The sequence below is a fragment of the Anopheles maculipalpis genome, chromosome 2RL (assembly GCF_943734695.1).
Source record: "Anopheles maculipalpis chromosome 2RL, idAnoMacuDA_375_x, whole genome shotgun sequence".
Classification (NCBI taxonomy): Eukaryota; Metazoa; Arthropoda; class Insecta; order Diptera; family Culicidae; genus Anopheles; species Anopheles maculipalpis.
The window spans coordinates 76,602,761-76,625,504 of record NC_064871.1 but is presented as its reverse complement, the minus strand read 5'-3'; the positions used below and the strand labels follow the sequence as shown (position 1 = coordinate 76,625,504).

Below are 22,744 nucleotides of genomic sequence, written 5' to 3'. Positions count from 1 at the left end.
TTATCATAAACGATTTTTGTTCTTTTCACCTTTGGCCTGCTCAGTTTTGTGTGATATCTTTTTATTATTTTTGTTTGTTCAAAATTGTTTCTAACATTGCATTCATCACCATGCGAGATACTTAGAGTATTTGGTTTGGTTACTACTAACACCAGGAAACCGTCATGTTTCGGTTAAGTGGGTTTGTTTGTTTAGATTTTCTTGTCTGGTTTATCAATCAAACAGCGTCATTTGACGTTTTATTATATAAAGATTTTTCTTGTGGTCTTTGTTTCGGGTTTTCTTTAATAACTTCTCTTCTTCATTTGCAAATTTTCTGCAATGTTTCTAATTTCGTGTTTTCTTTTATTGTATTTTACATCCATTTTCCATTCATTCTCTTCTATCGGCTTTTTATCATAGTTTGGTAACATTTAAACGTGTATAGGATCGATAACATCTAAGAGTCGGTGTATTCATTGTTCCCAAAAGGTTCGTTTCATCATGTCTATTGTATCGGTTATAAAGGTAGCCTTATTTTAATCCTGTAACATTATTCTCCCACATTTCCCACATGCAATTCAAACGTAATTTTTCCTTTCACCAACGATCGCCCACCGACAGCACATCACCTACGCAAATGCAATCCTTGGCCTTGGTCGTACCTCTTCCGCCCAGCGTTGACCTTTGGGAGAATTCTCTGCAACCATTGCACCGTTGTTATAAACATCGAAAAACAACCCACCGGGACGAATGTTGAAGAGAGAAAAACTTATTTATAAATCACAAATAAAACACACATCTTTTCTCACTGCTTCCAAGATGTTATTACAAACAGCACGGAAAGAGTTCTGCACAATCTCAAGAAGCCCGCAACGGTGACCAGAAAGCGTACCTTTTTTTCCTGCACCGTCACTGGCGGAAGGAAACGATTCAGCTGAAAGAAAGCTGGTCTGGTAAGCGGCTTACCAGTAGTGGCATGTTCACAATTTCAGCTGCAATGAAGCTTAAACACGGTGCTTTGCATAGCCCGTACGAAATGCATGGGAAATGTGCATCAAGAAAGTGCAATGGTTAAGTTGGTGCACAAATGCAAACCGAGCTTACCGCATGTTCTGAAAAGGGGATTAAGCCACAGTTGGCATACATCCACGCAAGTAGAAGAATTTTCGGAAGACATAAGCCAATTTTAAGCAACGATATTTTTGTCCTTGAAAGAAACCAAAGATAAATAGTCTCCTTTGTAACTCTATACGAAGTGTGGAAAATAGATAAAAATTTAACATAAATTCTTATCATGACAAAAAATTGTTTTTCTTCTAACATTTTGCCTAGCGGATCGTTTATTTAACTTTTGCTGTTTCCATTTTTCCTCTATTTTGACGTAAAACGAACTTATTCTTCTTTAATATTAACCTTCAAAGTTTTGATTCCACAGTCTCAAAAAAGCATGCGAAAAACAGATTAAAAACTTTTTAAATTGTCACATCGTTTGTATTCGTATTTCCCTTTTATCGATAAAAAAGTTCATGCTCTCTTCTGCGAAATCAAAGCAAGAAGCTGAAAGCTTTGGTGCTATCATCAAGAATATCTTTTGAAGTTGTCGGAGTTGAAGGTATATCTGAGTCTTTTAGACCTCAAAACTGTCAATAAAAATCTTAAACAAGTTAATCAAACACCTTAATCTCACACTCCTTCCCCAATTCAACCATGACATGTTCATTTACAAATGAGATCTTAGAAAGAGTTGTTTTAAAATAAATTTTACACTCTTTGCTTTCTATTCCACCAGCACCAAAACCAAATTATTTCCTCGAAAATGTTCTACACTCATACCGCCGAGTGTACAAATACTAGGAAAAAAGGTGGCTCGCAGGTGTGAATTAAGTTGAAAGATCAACGCACGATTCTCTCCGCTTCCCCTCGCATCTTAACCGGATAGGAATAATTTTAACTTCAGTGCGAGTTTTTGCATACTTTACATTCATTTCATGTCGTGTCATTTTTTTTATGTCGGCTCGGGGTATGTAAAATTCGCCGAGCTGCCTAGCATTCTTTTCGTATCGTCGAGACGCACAGAAAAGCAATTGAAACGTTCCAACCAAATTATTTTTTCACTTTATTCCCACCGTTGTCATCCACTCAACTCACACACATTCCCATCTTTTCCCATATCGGGCTGGAATTTTTCTATCACTCTCATAAAACTCCACACCGTATTCGTTCCCCTAGAAAGTCCTGGGAAAAAGCGAATAAAAGTGACTAAACCACAGGACCACGAGGAAAAAGTTTTGCCATCCACACCGGCACGTGGCAACATACAAATCACATTTGGTATGCGGCATGATTGCGCAAGCTTTGATCTTAGCCACCGGAACAGGTACGTGGGAAAGTGGGAACTTTTATGCTGTAATCAGCTTTCCGCGAAAGGAAAGAAATAAAAACGGGACAGACTTTTGACTCGAAACGTCTAGGATCGAAGTTTTTCGACATCGCTCAACGAGATTCAAGATTACAGTTTAAAAAACCGCTCGTACAAACGCATGTAAGAAAATAGGATTGAGCATTTGGGTCTCTTGCGACGTTTTACGACACTTAAGCTTTCGATAGGAACTTGCATTACTCTCAACCGTAAGCTGAACTCATTTTATCGAGCTTGGGATATTGGGACGCTGGGAACAACAGTTCGATTTTGTAAATAGTTCTGTGTAGAGAAGAAGGAGTGTTTATGTAAGTCATAGCAATATGGCATAATATTCGGGATAGCTTTCATATGATGGAGACGCCTAATACTTTTCAATGTCCTACTAAAGAAAAGTACCAGGCGTCTCCATCGCTTGCAAGAATGGAGTATAAAATACTATTTTTACTGTTAATTTTACTGTTTTTTTTTTCGTTGAGTTTCATGAAGCTTTCTAAAAGACACTCTAAAAACGAAAGCACTTCTACTCACTGAAAACTGCCAATCAACATTTAATTTAATCTAAATCATGAAATGAGTAAAAAACTTCTTATAGACTCCAAGACATTCATACCACCTTCTGAAGCCTTTCATCACTCTTCATATTCATTTCTTCTCACGAGCTCTTGCAAGAATATTCCCCTTCAAGCAAAAAGCCCTCTATAGTGTTTCTAATCGAATTAAATCTGAAACACGAATGCACAAAACTAAACCTTGAAATGGAGACATTAATTTAACGTACAGCACAGATCGGACACCACTCAGCAGTGAAGATATTTGACACAAAATGGACCACTTACCGTTCAAACCGGTCGCTCCGAAAAATCAGTCTAGCCTCCTCGATAAGTTAACGAAGTGTAATGGCCACGTGCATGTCCTCCCATCTGTTGTTCGCTCTCTCTGTCGCATAAAATCTTTATCTAATAGCTCTATGAAAATTTAGTACACACACACATTCGTGCAGACTATTCGGAACGGAAGAATCAAAGTGAGGTATAATGGAATGGAGACATAATAAAGTATAAGAATCAAAGTCAGGTTGCAGTGGTATTATACCGTGGCGGTGGAGCAGCTTTCATTTCTTTTCGCTTCACACCATTGTTAAACTTTGCCGGCAATGTGAATGACGGCAACGAGTGGCTTTCCTATGAGTACAAGCACACAAACACGCACACGTACACAATGTACAGTACAGGCGCTAGTAAAGTGACACATTATTGACATTAATGACATTAAGACGAACAGCTGGGAAGCAGGGTATGCTGCTGAAGCTAAAGTGCACATTAGGAACGGTGACTGTTGGTAGCACATCACATACAAAAATGGTTATTAATTCTTCGGTAAATGTGATGAGTGTCTTTCTTTTTTTTTCATTTTGCAAAATGACGCAGAGAAAAATCAAGCAAATTCAAGCATTTTTCCCTTAAAGCTTTGGTTAATTTTAAACATCACAACAAAGAATAGAAGCAGGCTCGTTCCTGCATTAGGAAGGTGCATGAAGATAATCATAGACGAACGATAATTGCAGCCATTTAACCCTAACCTGCAGCCACTAACCACTACTAAAAGTAATGCTTTCCACTGTTCACCTGTGCATCGTCCGCTAATCAGCGGGTACAAAGTACGCAACCGCACCACCGAGCATTTGCTCTCCTACCACAACGCCATGCCAGCAAAATAACAAAGTACAGTTGGAAAACGAGCCCTGAAGGGGCATAAAAATACACACGTGCGCCGCCGTTGATGAATAACGGTTCACCTACGCTGCCAGCACATGACGACCGGCCCTGGCACGTTGAAAAACCGGAAAGAGTGCCATTTATCCAGTTGATTACAGACGGAAATGAAGCAAAAAGTTCGGAGCACCGAATGTAGGTGTGTGTGTGCGGGTCGGTGAGTTAAGTGGGGCTTTGTCTTTCGTATGTGCCCACCGGGTGGATAAGACGGCTAATCGCAATTATTCGCTTTCTGTCCTTTATTGGAGTCTCAGACACACATATGCTAGCACAAGCGCACGCACGCAAGCACGCATCCGCGCGTTGAGTGATGAGCTACACAAAGTACACACAATTACGAACATGCTTTCGCTACCTGGCTACTGGTTAATTACTCCGAGTGTAATGGAAGTTTGCCGGAAAGTGTGCTAGATTGTTTGTCGTTTAGCCTGAGGTATGTGTGTGCCACTTTTGTTCGCCATGTTTGTTTTATTTTCTCACACCTAGATAAACGTTTTAAGGAAGAGCCCTTTGTTGGCTATAAACCATGCTATAAACTTGAAACATAAATATTCCAGGCTAACGAACTTCTTACTATCAGGTAATAATAACGTCTCACCCCATGCTGCAGCATAGCTCGTGTATTGATATTTCATCCATATTCCTATTTCAATATTAATAAAATCACGGTCAGCAATATGTAAAATACTTTTCGCTTTACCAACACTGCCGAAGCAAAAATATGCAAAACTCCTTTTGAAACTTTCACTCACGTTTGTGACAGTGATTGACATTTCGTTCCTTGTGCAAAGTCGAAGGTTGGAGAGTACTATTCGAAAACGGTTGGACATATAGGATAGGAGTTGTGAAAGAAGTATGAAAGCCGTAAAGTTCTTGCATAATAGAAATAATGTTTTGTATATGCTCGAGACGTTCTGCACAGAAAGGTAAGTTAAACAGGCACTAACAACATGCAAATGGCACCGCTTAACGGTTGCTTATTTCCGGGAAACGTCAGCCGCAGAGTCTATCCTAGTTCAAATTTCGTTTCTAACTTAAATTCAGGACAAACTAAGATAGACAAGCTGTACGGTTTTAGCCGGAATAGCTTTTCTCTATTTTTGTTCCCCAGTCTACGAGTTCAATATCTCTCCACAATGTCTTGAAGAGCCCAAGAACAACAACAAAACACAACCATTGCCAATTTAGAAAAATTATTTTGTACTCAAACATTTCAAACAAGAGGTGCAAACATTTCAGATCTTTCCTTCGATCGCTCCGCAATTTTTCAAAAATATTGATAATTGTGTCAAATAAGAAAACAACTCAAATTGGAAAAGCGAAACCAACTACAATTATTCTTGATAACGACTAAGCGCTGACTAACGATTTCCAATTATATGCTCCATCTCCATGAAAGTTTGTAGAATTCCCACGTATCTTGTAATCTTGTGCAATGAATAGAAGCTTAACTTACCTACCCAGAACCCGAGTCACATAAGTTGAAGGAAAAATGGTGCATCTTGTATCGAAACAACCTTGCAGTTTGAAGCTTTTTCATCTTGTAACAGCAATCATAAAATATTATTGATAAGCTGTAAATTGTGCAACGGTGGGCGACCGTACCGTAAGAGCTGGATTGAATGCGGTAAACCTTCTTCCTCACTATAGCTGCCTCCGACGATTGGAGCTTTTTCCGCTGATCCTTCTTTACAACGGCCAAAAAGTGTACAAACAGCGTAAGAGATAGGTAGAGAGCGATAGAAACACAGCGAAAAGGGAGAGGTACTTTGGAGATCGGAACCACACATACGAAAAAACACGCATATTCACACGCACACTCACAAACACACAGACATAGAAATAGGAAAAAGAAACACTCATAAGCAGTCCCCTTTTAGGAGACGATGGTGTCCTTGTGAGTATCACCGTTGGCGGTGCTGTTAGCGACTGCGGTGGTGTTGGATGAGTTTATAACCGTACCGTTCACTGCTCCAACGCTCTTGCTCTCCTTGCTCTCGTCCACCACCTCCTCATTCGTCTCGTAGTCCTCGTAGTCATCCGTGTCCTCATCCGCTTCCGGCACCCCGTTCGTCTGTCCGTTAGTTCGCTTACCACTGGCGCGTTTCTTACTTCGCCGACGACCATCCGACTTGGTTTGATCCGCAGCGTTTGATGCACAGTTCCCATTCCTGTCCGGAAGTTCGCCAGCTTCCTTGGTTGCTTTGCTTTGGGATGTCAGGTGGATAACCTCGTCGACGCTACTAGACTGCCCGTTCCCGTTGCTTTCTCCGTTTGCTCGCTCCTCCAAACTCGTCAACAGCTGCTCCTTGGCATTTTCGCACAGCCGGAACGTTTCCAGGAACTCGTTCAGATCGACCAGTCCGTCCTTGTTGATGTCCATCATGCGACACATGTCGAGCAGCTGTTCGTGCGTGTTGTGGGGAAAGTGTCGCCGCAGCAGCTCGCACGCCTCACCGAACTCCTCCAGCGAGATCTGACCCGAGTTATCCTTGTCCAGGATGCGAAAGATGGCTTCCAGGCTGCTCTTGTTCTTGTACAACGATTCCGCCACCGAGGTCGTACCGTTCTGGGCCGATTTCTGGACATCAGTTGCAGAGTTGCACATCCAAAACAACCACCGGAAATGAAGAAAAAAAAACAGAAACGGAAGGCCAACATTATACTCTCGAGCGCCAAACCAAATTACACCGCTGTTTGGCAATCGTTTGTTTATCCGGGGGAAAACCGCTCTTCAGGCGGCACACTGTCATTTACAAATGGAACCCGATAGCTATTACCATAGATCGACTTGTTTACCTCTCGTCCGAGATTATCATGCCATGTCACGGGATGTTGTACGGCAACATCGGACGCCAAAGCAAACACACAGATGTAACGCTATCGGCATTGACTGTCGATAGGACACTGTTCTCGCTGAAGCACTTGTAATAAAGCTAGTAATTTTCTTCGTTCGTTGCTCGTTGCTGGTCGGTTCCCTCGGTACACATTAAAAGGACTGTAATTCGATCGCTACAGTTGCAAGCAAAAATGTGCAAATAATGATACAAATCGAGGGCTCCGCTTTACCACCACAATAGTCGCGGTAAAATTGCACGGCTCTAATGTCAACAATAATAGGTACCTATTTGAAGCTAAACCATGGAGTACGTATCAGAAAATGAAGAAATTAAAGAAGTTGTGTGGTTTGCTGAAGAAAATAAACAGGGGTTTCTACAAAATGCTAAAAATTCAAGCTATGTAGAATTTACTTACTTCAGGCACACCAAGGTAATTTGATTTGTTAAACATTTTAAATTTAATCAGTCTTGCTGCTGCTTCCATTTTTATCGGATCACTAGCCTTGTCTTGTGTTTCTCTGAAGTGTATCTGGCTTGTAGATTGCGACACATTTTGTACCAGAACTTTATATTTACCAGATTAACGTTTTATTGATATATTCTGTGATGATATTCGACATTATTGATATGAAACCTTTTCGGGATCAATTACTTACAACAGATCTAAACATCCTCAGATGTCCATGGAGAAAAATTACAATCATTCATGTTCTTTGACAATTTTTAAAGCCTTCGGATGACTCACGAGACTAGTTAATATTGTTAATGCAGATGAAAAGACAGTCCTCACTACGCGGGAACCGATCCGGTCAGCATTTGAACTCCGGCGATGTAGCATAAAAAAACCGACGTCGCTATTGGCTCTACCATCGGACCGTCAATAGCAATAACATTGTCTAAGTTATTTTGCACAATTTCAAAGCCTTACAAATGGCTGCGAGCAACTATAAAATAAATCCTTTTTTTCCTCTCTTATCTCGCACACTTACACTCCCATCGTGTCTACTTCAAAGGTAAACCGATTCTTCGCATTCAATTCCAGCCAGACCCATTCTGGTTAACCCAACCATCCAAGATATCACCATTAACGTCAACAACCATCACTTTAACGATGATTGACGGAAGCAACTCGGTAACAGATGGCATCAAACGGCTGTTGACGGTTGTTGGCAAGAATTTCGGGGTATAGTGTTGCCCGCAACAAACAACCCTTTGCCTCACGCGAAAATACGCACCATCATCGTTCGGGTGATAAATTTATCTACCACGAAAATACGCCTACGAGCGTTTCTTTTAAAGGTTCTTATCAAGCAGAAGATTCTACTGCCAGCGCATCGTTTTCGCGCTTTGCGAGAATCAAGCTAAAATCTTCAAATGGTGGCCTCCAAGGCAGCACGGGGTACCAATACTGCCTCGTTGTTTTTTTTTTTTTTTACTCCTCCACTTCATACTTACGAAAGAGTCCGTGTCGAGTAGATGCAGCGTTTTCCGGTAGCTTACTTCCGTCACGGTTGCGGCAGTGCTGGCAGTGGGATTATCGGCGGGTGCAAGCTTATCCTTCAGCATTCGCCACGGCAATCCGAGGTTTGTGGCACTCTCCAGGGCTTCGCACCACTTCGCTAGCGGCAGCACACCTGCACAGGCAACGAACGATACAGTGTGAGAAAATAGAGGGCAAAAGAGGCAACACGGAAACACACAAAACATAGCACGATCAAAGATGAATGGTGGTGCGTTGGCAGGTGTCTTTTCTAATGGTATCATTAACAGTGAGTCGGTTGGATAAAAGCGATATTGTTGCATTTTTTCTTCGCTTTTTCCACGTTGAGGTAGTCTTGGTGAATCAAGGACGAGGTCGTTATATTAAGACAAATATAAATTGTTCTAATAACGTTGTCCATGCCATTTCTACGGAACTCGTCCAACGCGCAATACGCCAACAAGCCATTTCTCATCGTTGCGTGACAACTTCTTTCATTCAAAAATAAAAACAAGGTGTGCAATAAGATGTTCTTACTCGTCCAGTCTCATTACAGTTTTTATTGCGCACGATAGACAAACTTAACGAGGTACGAAATCTCTACCTAAGCTTTACGTGCGTTAAATGTGGCTCCCTCAACTACGACGCACTTCTGTTGGAATGCAAACATTCTTCTCTTCTGCTAAACCCCTACGTTAAATTGCTTCCACACGCCAAGCTAAAGACATGGAAAACCCTTTTTTTGCCACATCGATCACGAAACCATGGGAAATGATTTAGCAATGAGGGTAACCAGTCCTGGCCGGAACCAAGGCATCCCGCCATAGTTCCTTCGGGTATTTGATGCACGATGAAAAGCACTCGTTCCGTGTCTTGGTTTGGGTGTGGAAATTTTTATGACCCACCCAAAGAACGGTACAGATCCTTGGTATTACTTTGTCGTCCCGTTGCGGCGGGAATGCAGCGTAGAGTGATAACGGGCTAACGGAGTTCTAGTGCTTCTACTCGCCAAACGAACGCCCGCAACAAAATAAAGTGCTAAAGAGAGCAAAAAGTTAATAATGACCGTGCAGCAAAAACCTCGTCCGCACTTCGGTCCTACACGGTGAAAGCTTCCAGAATAGAACGAGATTCCCTCCTGGTAGGGACACTCGCACGCCATGTCACAACTGTAGCAATTTCCGGCGAAAGTCATAAAAATTTCTGCCGAATTAAGCACAATCCTCCACCGCTGAAGAAAGCTGCTCGCTTTTTTGAGGTGAGGAGTAGAAAAATGACCCATGGCGGGTCTATTTTTTATCTTTTTTCTTTTTCAACTTTACCCAAACATTTTCAAGTGTAAAAGTTCCGTTAAAGGTGCAGATTACTGGGACATCCAATCGAGTGTCCAATGACCCAACCCGCACCGGTTGGGATTATGTTTCTTTCTTTTTTCTTCTCTCAACTTCACATTATTCATCTCACCAGGAGAAGCGAAGGATTTTCTCCATTTTCTTCTCCGTCCAACTTTTGGACAGATTTATACGACGATGGCTTCCTGCTGAAGGTATTTCGATTTACAGTAACACCTTACCCAACAGTGAACAGCATCCAAAAACGAAATCATAAAACGCATCCTTGGTAGCTGTTTCGTGCCTATTCGCGTTGGTTTCCTTTCGATCGCAACAAAAAGCTTACCGATTCGTTACCGATCGGTTCAAGATGGTTGAAAATGACATTTTATCGACAATCATAAATTCCTAACGTTTCTCGTTGTGGCGCTTTGGGAGCTGTAGCACCGTGGTACATCTGGCAAAGAAGTCCCGGAATCATCAATTTTCAGATCCCTTTCTTCATTCCCAAGCTAGCCGAGCGGTAACTCCGCGGGGAGCTGCTAGCAATGCCAAGGAGAGGAAAGCATACGGCAACAAAACTGACTAAACTATCGTTTGCGACCAGCAAGGAAAAAACCTTCAGCGCGATAAATCTTTTCAATCCCGTCTTGAAACATGTCACGTCCTGCCGTTTAGGTAATCTTTTCTTCTTCATTGCGGTACGGACATCCAGCTCCGAATGCTTGCCTGATGGGTTCGATGGCGCACACTCTAGCGTACACACACACGTGCACACAAACCTTGTTCCTAAAGATATCACGTCTAACTGCAAAAAGCCACCACCATAGGAATTTTTTGTGTTCTGGTGGACAATATCTCAACGAAAACCCTCGATGCGATCAGATGGAACTCAGTAAAAACGTTGTACTATTTTCCCAATCCTCCTCACAATAACAACAACAAAAAGAAACAGACCTCAACATGACAACAAACCACCGTGACGACAAGAATGAACGGTCGAAACCGTCCAATATCTGCCATAAACTTGTGGCTTTACACGATAATGCGCCAAACCATGGACTGCCACTGACAGGTCTTGGCTCCTTGTCCGTTCCGCTACGAAGCGAAGTTCCATCTTCCTGTCCCGTATCATGCGTTTGATGCACTGATTACTTGCTTTTCCCTTCCACACACACTTACCCTTGTTCTCCGGATCACGCGACTTGAACTCCCGCTCCAGCTCTATCCGTCGTTCGCGCAGCTTAGCTGCCAATTCTCGCAGGGCCGAGCTTTCCACCAGCCCGACCCGCTGCCGGAATGTGAGCTTCCGTGTTTTGGAGGCGGCCGCCGTGTACATCACGAAGTGTGTGTCTAGCTGTGGATCCAGCTTCAGATACGCACCCTTGTTCGAGCCGATTTCATAGTAGTTCGAGGCGGAGAAGATGGTAATGACCTGCCAGAAGAGATTTTTATCGTACACACACACACTCACACACAAAAATTAATCAACCAAACAACCATTTGATGTGAAGGTTCTCGATTGATATCCTTACCTTCCCACCGTGCATTATCTCGTGCCCGTCCGGTTTGCACTCGTGCGAACGGACGAGATACTGGAGCTTGTAGCGCTGTAGGAACTTGTTTGTTACGTCCGGTCCGAAGTACGTACCGGCGCCTCGTAACGAATTTGGCCGGCAACCCTCGGTATGCTGGGGATCACTCCACAGAATATCGAACACCTATAGCATGTGAGAGGGGTAAAAAACAAAACAACACATTTTCAAAAATCAGTCATTTAGCAAAGCTCAACTTATGCCCATATAAGGTGATAAAATTATGTTTTGAGAAGAAGCATGTTTTAAATGATATTTTTTGGACAATTTATTCTTCTCTCGCTCCAACTCCTTTAAAAGATTTGGTCCACCATCGTACAATAAAATCGAAAAAGGAACATCATCGGACCGAACCGATTGTCGAGAGGTCCTGTAACACACAGTCAGCATGTATTGCAATTCCGGCGTTTCACTGGTCCAGTGCCAATTAGTGCGCATCGTTCAGCATAACCCAGGATCGGACAAATTTCTGCTGAACAGATACCAGCCGCGCTAGGTAGCAAGCTCCTGATGGTCGCCATAGCACGGGAGTCTGCTCCATCATCGACCACACTAGAGAACAGGACATCATCTTGATGGATTTTGGGTCGTTAAAATAGCGCTCGATTTGCTTCATTAGGCCAATAAGTTGGTTACCCTAGAGTATAATACGGTCCAGCCGGTTGCGAAAGCTCAACTTCGTACCTAGAAGCACTTCTAGGTCTCTGACACAGCTTTTGCGCTTCAGAATTGAGCCGTTTATAGCATTATTGTAAACTTAGAGACAGAGCTCTCTCGCAAACGTGATGATTTGTACACTTTTCGACACTATGAACCAACACATTTATGAACCAACAAGACTGGAGCGCGCTCAGGCCACTTGCAGACGGAACTTATCTGTTGGAAGTATAATAGTAACACAAAAACTTCGCAGCTACCAGCTTCTCAGATTTTTGTAGGAGTTTTCATAGAACAACAATATTAAAATTTTAAGACTCATGTTGCTGTTGTTAGCACGGCTCAGACCAATATGAGCTGGCAGAAATCTAAACTGGAAAGTTGTCAGTAACAATTGGTAAGTCTATGATAATTTAATCAATAGCAATACGTCAGGCCGTCCCTAAAGAACTTTAAAATTTTTTAATTAAATCAAGAAAACATTTATGGACTCTCTTGGTAATGTTATACCTTTTATTGATTAGATTAGAAAATTTTGAATAATTAGAAGCAATACGGCTATCCCACATGAATAAAAACATATTAAAATTTCACAAATGAGCTTTTTTTTTATTCATAAAGGACGGCCAGGCCGTATTACTTACAATAAACTTAAAATTAGTACACTCCTTTCATCTTTGCTGGGAGACATTTCCTTCTCCGTAAATGAGCATTTAATAAATAACAAAAATGTTAAGGCTAGACAATTTCTTGTTTAGCTTAAAATGAAATGCAGTTTTATTTAATCTAACCATAAACATAAAACGACAATGACATACATTGATTCTACTTATATTCTGCGTTGAATTGTAATTAATAAACACAATTATTTTAAACACAACAAATTATGTTTAGGAATTCTTTTAGCGCATCAAACACTCAATTTACAATCAAAGGATCGCACCATCGATTGAACAATCATAATCAAGATATTTTCCCCTCCATTGCAGTCTCTGAGTTGATTAAATCGGGCGTAATGAGCAGTCTTCTGCTACGTCCGACCACAAGGAAAGGATACGCTTGCGAGTCAAATTAGCACACTAGCGATTCTCCATCACACACATCGGATGCCTCGGACACAACGAGCGTTGGGTACGATGCAATAAATATGCAAATAAGCGAACGCTACACCATGGACACTGAGGACGGCTTAATAGCGTAGTGCAGCGGTGAACGTCCAGCTAATGGAACCTCGACACAAACATGCCCATTCAACTTCCTGCTCCGCGCCACCCATAGCCAACACACTGTTCTGTAATTCCTCTACAAACCCATCACGTGCATTACATTCCACCAGCACCAGCATGATTCTTCAAAAGCAGACACGGCCACAAGCAAGATGAGCTGTTTGTCCTTCGTTTGTAATGCAAGAGAGATACAAAACATGTTCCAAAAAAAACCCCACACACATATACACACATAAATCCCCTCACCCAGTACATCAAAACTGCGGGTTAAAGAGCAAATGGTTGTTTACATTGTACACACCATTTTTGTACTTCCGCTTCCGGGCGCCGGTGGTTCCGTCCGAAGCTTAACCTGAACCTGCACATTTACCCACCCACACATGACGTGTTATATTCCAAGTGTAAAATGCATTTCTCTGACACCTACCGTAAAGAAGGTAGGTAGGGGGTTAGTAACACTTTGATGCATTTGTACCGTGGCACATTTCGTGCCACGCTGGTAGCACAAAAACACGGCGATGGACAAAAGTAGAACAAAAAATTTTATTTCAATTTTCACACATCGCAATACACTTTTGTTCCCTGGTACGGATGCTGCCGGTTAACTGTAACGGAATTGCAGTTATTAATTTTTGTAATCGCTGCAATGCTTCATTTTTCGTGTTCCTCGTTTGATAAAGCACAGGAAAACATTTTCCTTGCCACCATAGAGTAGTTTATTTTTAGTTTTTCTTCTCGCATTCATATGCGCGAACGTTATCAATGATATTACTTTTGGTGTACTAACTTTAAATGTATATTGTGCTAATAATTATCCTTCATAAACAAACTTTTGCTCCATCTCCATCGTTATCACTTAGCAAAAGCGTGTTTTAACTGCCCGTTCCAGTAATATCCTCCGATGAATTGATACCCTAATCCAACATGCGCTGGTCGTTCTCACCAGACCAGGCCTTCAATCCTTCGTGCGGTTTACCACGGTCGAGTGTGTCACCACCGAGGGTTTGAATATTCAGTAGCCGCACAATCAATTGAATCATATAACCGCTCAAACCAGGCAATTAATAGGACCTTTGCATTACTTAGCGAGCTCGGCGTCAGATTTTACATGCAGGAAACTTTTGCCTATTGGACACTACTTGCAAACTGCTGACACCCAAAAGGATACGGTCGACCGGCCAACGGCTCAATTGAAAAGGGCACAACTAGGTAGCTGTCCCTAATCTCACTGCAAACAGCACCCCGAACGATGATGAACACAATTAAAACTTTTGCCCTGGTGCAGTGTGACCAGCTCTCGGTTGGGATCATCTTCACTAGCTGATGCGTCTAAACCGGGGAACGGTTGTGAGGCTTTTGGGATTTACTTCATTATGAAGCAAGATTTGATGTTTCTAGGGTGTGATGGAGACAATGAAGTTCGCATGCCTTGAGGAAAAATATAATCAAGTGAGGCAAATTGAAGTTTGTAAGGAAACTTTCGCTTAAAATAATTATTTATAATTCTCATAATAGGGGTCATTTGTTGTTTAAACAAATTTAAATACAAATAATGCAGTGCACAAAACAGTTGTAAATAAACTGAAATCATAGAAAAGAAAGATGAAAATCGCTCAAAGCTATCTTCTTGATAAATATCCAGAGCGTCTCGCTATCAACAGTAATGTAAGATTTTAATATACTACTCACATCATTCGAGCATTTGGCTCATATCATCTGCAATATTTCTGAGAAAATGGCCATGCTCTACGTTAGACAGCTACGAGATAGCACAGCACGACAATGTGTCAAGTATCTGTCCAACCAATCAGTTTCCGATAAAGGACAATAAGTCAACTCGTAAATATGCTCATCTGACCTGCGGCATAGGGCAAGCACAAGCTGTAGCACATAATCAATGATGGAAGCGATACGACTTGATAAGCTTCTGTGACCCTTACTATAATACCGATTATGATGATAATCAATTACCTGTTTCCATTCCACCTTATCGATGATTTCGGCACCTGGAGCAGTACTTTCGGTTATTGGCGGCCGTAATAGAGATATATACTGATGATTCCATCCATTCCATGTCCATTCGCAGGAAGAGCGTGGAAAGAGAAAACCGAAAACCGCCTTTGTTCAGCCTTCCACTGTCCGTGGGAAACTGCTTTGCACTACTCACCTTCCCGCGGTCTAGGCTGCGGATGAGATCCAGATCGGTCGAGTCGGAAATGCCACCGTGCACGACCAGTACACGGTTGTTAACTATCGTCCCTAATGGAAGCCACCGGTACACCTCGTCGATGAGCTTCAGCAGTCTTTCGGCATTGTGTTTGTACTTCTGGTGCACCTCCCGGATGAAGCCGTACCGTGCATTCATCACCGTGTCCTCGTGGTTGCCCCGGTTCAGAAACACACCGCCCGGAAACACCAGAAACGTACAGAGCAGCAACAGCAGCACCTCGAGGCCTTTTTTGCCTCGATCGACAAAGTCTCCGTTGAACACGTACGGGTTCTCCGGCGATGGTAACCCGTTCTGGAATAGGGTGAAAGTGATGGCGATTTAGGCGGGGGTTGGAAGAAATCGTTACCGTTCACCGATGCCGAACTCAATCACAGCGCGTGCTGTACGTTTACGAATGTGCAATAATGCAATCACAACGCAAATGTATTCTACAAACTATTCTTTCGATCTTCTTGTTGTGACAGTTCCGATCGATTCCAACGAATGTATGCAATACGTTTCACTCGGTTCACGGTGGATATCGAAGATATCCAAGAAGCGATAGCACGCTGAAGGCCACATTACATACATTGAATAAATTGCATACTACAGGCGCTTGATTGGAGATTAAGATTAACTGCTTCAACCTTCGCATTCACCTCAATATCTAGATTTATTTTACGGTCTCAGCTCCATTAAATAACACATGCACAAACTACATTCCAAACTACTATTGTACACAAGCTAAAAACTTGACCTTCTCTTATCCTGGCACTCAATACAATACACCAAACAACTTCAACCCGTAAATCGCTCCTCGTTCACACCAATTTCATCCGCTTATCCAAACAACATTCCTTACCTTATGGAACACGACCAGCAAATCGTCCAGCTTCCCGTGCAAATCACCACAGATCGTAACCTGCTTCGAGATGGCGGTCGACGCTTGGTTCAGGTTCGGCAAGCGCTTCAACTTCGAGGTCGCTTCCCGCAGTATGCCCGCCACATACTTGGCGTGCAGCCGGTTTTTCTTCTTCCGGAACAGATCAATAATCACTTCCAGCTCCTTCTTGTCGAGCGGGAACTTGATTTCCGGCCCCTGATAGCCACGCTCCGGTCCGGTAATACCCTCGTCGGCTAGATCGTCCGATTCGTCGGAAAATTTCATATTCAGTGCCTCTGTTGGTGGTGTTGGTTTTTGAGGGCGGGGTGTGGGGGCGGTGGTGATGAGTTGTTAGGCGTGATGGGTGGCGGGTATGTGTGAATGTGTGTTGATTGTAAAATTGCCACGGTGTTTTTGGAATGGACGGTGTCAAGTGTGTTTGTGTACGTGTGGTGTACGTTTTGGTTTGTCAGGCAACGGTTATGGCGATGAGCGAATGTGATTTAGCCAGCCAGGGTTCGGGAAGATGTGTGGTTTGCATGTAATTTGGGTGATGAACAAAGATTATTCAAAAACAAAGGTAACCGAACTCCCCGAAACGAAGAGAAGGGTGCAGCCAATCGTTTCCGGTTCGATTGGCAAAAGTTAACAAAGGTGAGTTAAAAATAAGTTATAATTAATATTTATAAACCAAGAAACCAGTGTAACAATATTGCAGAGTAAACATATCAAAACGGGATTTGCGAAAGCAGATTAAGTAGAAACCATCCAGGGTACAGTACAGAAAGAGTGACAGTTTAAACAGAGCGAGAAAAAGGAGAGAAAGAGAGAAAGAGAGAGAGAAAAAGAATAAAAATAACACCAGACCGAAAACAATGTCAGGTTTTTGTTTGTATGATAGTTGCGAACAAAATGACCAGTTCTTAGTTAGCAGGGTGGGTGAGATTTTTGTGGTTTTGCTTAATGCTTCTTATGCTTAATTGCTTTGCACTGCTGCTGTGTCGCTTGAACGTTTTGCCTTTGCAGCTGGTTCGGGCACGCCGACTGTCTAGCTGGCCTGGATTTCTTGTTTTGCAGCAAGGAAGTAAGAATTGTCAGCACTTTTATTTTCTCATGGCTCTTAAGCATTTGGAAACAGAAGCTGGAAAAATCTCTCTCTCACACACGCACACACACATACACGCGCATGGAAGCGGCACACGTGCCGAAAGGTTCCCTGGTTGGTGTGACGATCCTGGCTTACCTGCGGACGACGAACGGGACGTGTTTTGCGAATCGAGCGGACGGCCGGCAGCCTCTGGAATGTGCGTAAGTAGTGCGTTGAAAAAGTTGTACAGCTGTAAGTGAAAAGTAAACATAAGAGAAAAACTTAATTCATCCACACATCGCCAGAATGGACAGGAAAATCAGTTACGAAAATGTTGCTCTGCCAGCGTGCGATTATCGATTCATTATCGCCACGATCAACGATACGCTTCGTTACAGCAGTATAACACACATTTCCACCGCTTATCCACCCGGAACGGAAATATCGCTCAACTGCAAACGATGAATGCACACGTGCAACGGCTAGAGCGTTACGTGCAGTGGTTAAACAGTGCCCAGCCAGAGCGGACGTTTACTGATGTGAAACTTAATTCAAAATCAATATAGAGCCTTCGTTTTCCGAGCCCAAGGCATGCCTGGGTGCTTGTATCGTACCGCTCGAGTTGGTAAATATTTGATCCACTCAGCTAAAAACCGTGCTCAAGTGCAGCCAATTTCATTATTAATACGAGCAAACCGGTCTTGGGCGCATAGCGATGGATGCTTGTGCAGCGCGTGCAACGTTTGCAGTCTCGACCGACCGTGTGATGCCCTGTATGATCGAAATTGTCTATTAACCACATAATGTGATGGATTTCATTTTCAATTTCACAGGCTGATGAGGTTGTATGAAAGTGTGGCCTTACATTTGGAGCCATACATTTGATAAATACGTGGTTTGGACGTTTGTTTGGGTTCAGACAAAAATTAACTAATTTGCAAATGAAAATTTTAAACTATTTCAGTAAACAGAGTAAGCTAATTGTCAGCAAAAACTTTGTTATTTTAAGTTAAAAAAGAATCAATATCAATACCGTATAAAAATAAACAACGAAATCAAAAACCATCAAAGTTTCTTCATTCCCATAGTCTGGGTTTGGAATAAATAATACTTCTTTTTCTTGGCTTAACGACCTCTAAGGTCATGGGGGCCATCAAATGGCTTACTAGACTTCCCGATACCACGTAGTTGGATAGTTCAGTCCACACTACGGGGAGACGGTCCGGATGGGATTTGAACCGCGGTCCTGCCGCATGAAGACCGGTGCCGTTGTCGTCTATAAATAATACTTGTCCAAATTTCTATATTCATATCTCGCATTTTTATGCTTACTTACTAATACATATAGCCATCATCGATTCTTATTTTCTTCTATGAAGTGTGAATTTTTTAACGTCTTCAGAATACTATTCTTTACAATTAATTTAATTAATTAAACTTCTTAGCTTAAGTTATCATTACAGTCAATATATTGTGAAGATAAATCCTTTGTTTTCAAATCCGTAACAAGAAGTGAGACTACAACATCATCGTTACTTGTGTCTTAGTATAACAGAACTCGACAAATTCCCTCTGACTAATGATGATTTCTAAACGCATGTAATACTGAATAACTTTTGATAAATTTCAAACCAACGCTTTCTGCAATGAGTAGAGTATTTTTGGCTAGTTCTACTGAATAACTTACCTCAATTCAACAGAAACTAAAAAGTGTGAAATAGTCTAGCTTATCTTGTAGATTTCCATACTATCTTGAACAGGAATCATCATGAAATGGATCAAATTCCTTTACTAATTCATTTTCAAAACCATGTCTCAGAACGCTACATGGTATTTTACGGATAAATTGAACGACTTTAAATAAATATTACGATTTACAACAAGGATTAGCATCAGAGAACATTGTCAAGAGCTCTAAGAACACCAACATAATAATTCTTTTGCCTTGGATGAATTTCTTTAACTTGAACTTTGACGAACTTTAAGTGATAGTAATGATTCATGATTGGGATTGTTTTACCACATTTGAGGACTCTGAGATAAAATGCAATTTCATTTTGCTTTACTTTAAATTACTAATATAAACTAAAAAATAAAACAAAATTGGACCATTCGGCCAAGAGCAGCCATATTGCAATAACATAAATAAGTTGAAACAACATTGATTGCAGCAAAACTTAAAGATACAAAAGAAAGTCTCCTCAAGAAGTGAACCAGCCACTAGAAATCGAAATATTGAGGGTAAATGACAAGAAAAGGTGAAGAAGATTGCTGGACATATGGTTGTGATTATACTTTGAAAAATAAGTTTTACGAAGTGCCCTAAAAACTATTTTTTCCTATGATTTGGTCTTTTAATTATAAATTGTTAGTAGTTGTAAATTTCAAACCATTGTTAATAGTGGCTCCCAATAGTGGATTAAGTTATACGTAAAACCGTGAAATTCCTTCACCATCAAACACTGGCCCGTTTACTCACCCGTACTTGATCTTGCTCGCCCGCATATTCGATGCTCTGGAAGATGGTCCATGTGTAACGCCGCCGTATTTCGATCCGGGCTAGAAACCGTCGATACCAACGCTGTATAAGGATGGCCGCTTTCATCGCTGTTGGTTGGAAGGAAAATCGAAAAACCCGAAAAATTAAAACAAATTTAAGCACAATAGCAAAAGTTCCATCTGATAAACGGTAAAAAGGATAAAATGGATGCGTTCCTAGCCGAGATACGAAACTTTCACCCTAACGATGAATGTCGGCTTTTTTTTCGGAACGCATTATCTACCTTAAAATATCCTTCCTTATTATAAGCAGAAGATTTTCCCGCTGAGCGAAAGAACTTCCCGGGAAAAGGCGAAATCTACTTTCAACAACAGCAAAAAACGCCTTGCCGAAAGTTGGTGCAAACTTTTTCCTTTTCCCTTTGCTCTCCGACCCACGACACCGCATCACATAATTTATTGAATTCATTAAACTTTTCTGTCACCAAGGCTAGCTAAGTGTCCTTTTTTATCTGCTTCCAGCTTGCTGCCTCCATGTACCCTAACACACAGACACACCCATGCAAACACACACACATATTTATAGACCCATACTAAGCATCCTGATTAATGGTAGCGCCAGCATAAATGAATCACAATTATTGATCTGTATCGTGCATATTTGCGAATCGTGAATAACAAACCCACCATTCGATACACATTCGCCCGGTGTCGAAGTTTGGAAGGCACGAAATTTGTCTAAATTACAAATACCGTTCCTACCATTCCCTTTCATCCCAACTCGTCTAAGAAGCGCCAAATTGCGTCCCTACAAGATTTTAAATGATTACATAAATATTTCCTAATTTATGGCAACCAACCGTATGCCAACAACAGGTCGCGGTACGGCACGATACCCACACAGCGCCACAAAACCCGGAATCATCGGCGGCAGAATCGGTGGCGTTGAACCGGACACGATTTATTGTCTTTGAGCTTCTGGCCAAATTTATTCCAATTAAAAACTCATTAAACGGGACGACCCCGAACAACTTGCCATCAACTGCCAACTGCTCCTTTTGCCGTGTCTCACCCGCCAAAAAACCCTGACCGTTCCGTTAGTAGCACGAAAGCACAACGACCCACTGCTGGAATGGAGGACGGAAAACCATTGCTCATGCTTTTCTCCATTTTCAGCGGTGGCATTACCATCGAGCATCGAAGAGAACGGTATCATCATTATCGTTATCATTATTTTCATCGTCATCGTCGTGTCCTACTTGACGCCTAGCCTCGCTCGAAGCTCATTAATTGAGCCTACGCGCTTAGACACATGGCCACGTTTAGTGGCGCCTTGCAAGACGTTCTGCTACAGGTGGAGTGCGCACGCGACCGTGTACGGCAGTGGTGTCATTTATTTTGTCTGATGCGTGTAGAAATAATTATACCTGACGGTTTCGGACCTGGCGGGCGAGGCAATTTATCCATCGCATTCTTCTGCACCTTCTCTCACTCTCTTTTCTACCTTTCTGCTTAAAGATTAAGAAAAATAGCATCTTGCGAGCGTTTTGCAAACATGAAGCTTAAAAAAGCAATGTGCTGAAGAGACAACATACCACACGCAGGGCGCTAAACTTTGCTCCGTTTGCTATTATTGAATCAAGTTAGAAAAAAAAACCACAACGTAGCGATGAGCGCGGAAATAAAGAAGAGCAGGAGAGGAGAAGTTTTCCATTTCCATCTGTTCGATGGCATAATTAGAGAGAAGCTGCCTTCATCCATCTTGTTTCCCAGGCAGGGGTTTCCTGGGTAAATAAATGTTGCATCCGAAATTTTATAAAAAGTCAAACACACTAGCCAAATAAAAATAAGCTAGCTTAAAAACCTCCTTGGTAGAGAATCAATATTATGGCTGCAAAGCCCCAAAATAAACTATAATATCAATTTGAAGAATTCTCCTGAGTAACTCAACTACATTGATCGAAAATCATAATTTACGTTTCACAACTAACGATGGCATTTTTGAGACAGATTGAATAATAATACGAACAATTGGAAAGTTTCCAAGCATGTTTGAACGATGGTTTTTTGATAAATTCCCTTATATGGTTTGCAAATCTGTCGTAAGTAGTAAAAAAAATAAGCCACCACGAATTGCAAAATTACACTAAAGCTGTTAAAAGGTGCTTTTATATGAATCGTAACCCTATAATTTCTGAAATAAAAAACAATCTCTGTCTCTGAAATCTCTGCCAATAGATGTTTTACCTAACAAAACAAACAATGAACTTCTCATAAATAATTGAAAGACAAAAAAATCTGTTCAAATTAGTGTATAATTCTAACAAAATTCTTCATTAGTAGGTATTAATTTAAGATACAAAGATCTAAAATAAATCAAAGTTCATTTATCTGTAACGATTTTGTGTAAATATCAATTATATTTAAAGGCTAAGGTTCAGGGGTCGGCACATTTTACTCGGAAAGAGTACGCCGATAAAAGCGACACCCAAAAAAAAGTGTTCTAGGGCTCTCGTTGGCGTTGTTTAAAAGTAAAAATAATAGCGTCTTGGTGAGCAAGATTTTCTCTTCTTTTTTGTGTCAAGTAATATTTTAATGGAGATTTTTTAGTAATAAAAAATCTCCATTCAAGCTGGAAGTGGTCCACGGGCCCGACTTTACAATAATACAATACAAGACAATACATTAAAACACTACTTAGATATTAATGCCAAAGACGAAGAAGGACATTTTTCAGTTATCAATTGATAGTTTTAAATAT

General features: G+C 41.5%; 1 protein-coding gene across 2 annotated transcripts in view; it reads right to left on the bottom strand.

Moving 5' to 3' along the window:
• Positions 1–596: 596 nt before the first annotated feature.
• The window catches only part of LOC126567899 (serine/threonine-protein phosphatase rdgC), a 38,463-nt gene continuing 16,315 nt past the window's right edge, over positions 597–22,744 (bottom strand). The window contains exons 2-11 of one of the 2 annotated variants that reach the window (XM_050224248.1): positions 19,964–20,091; positions 17,641–17,734; positions 16,377–16,693; positions 15,473–15,826; positions 15,277–15,357; positions 11,363–11,548; positions 11,010–11,262; positions 8,472–8,650; positions 6,139–6,757; positions 597–679 (exon numbers count right to left, since the gene is read on the bottom strand). In XM_050224248.1, the coding sequence (XP_050080205.1) occupies positions 612–679; positions 6,139–6,757; positions 8,472–8,650; positions 11,010–11,262; positions 11,363–11,548; positions 15,277–15,357; positions 15,473–15,826; positions 16,377–16,693; positions 17,641–17,734; positions 19,964–20,091 (2,279 nt within the window). In that variant the 3' untranslated portion in view covers positions 597–611. Of the gene's footprint in view, positions 680–5,990; positions 6,758–8,471; positions 8,651–11,009; positions 11,263–11,362; positions 11,549–15,276; positions 15,358–15,472; positions 15,827–16,376; positions 16,694–17,640; positions 17,735–19,963; positions 20,092–22,744 lie in introns of those variants that run through there. The other variant, XM_050224247.1, reaches the window with a different exon arrangement.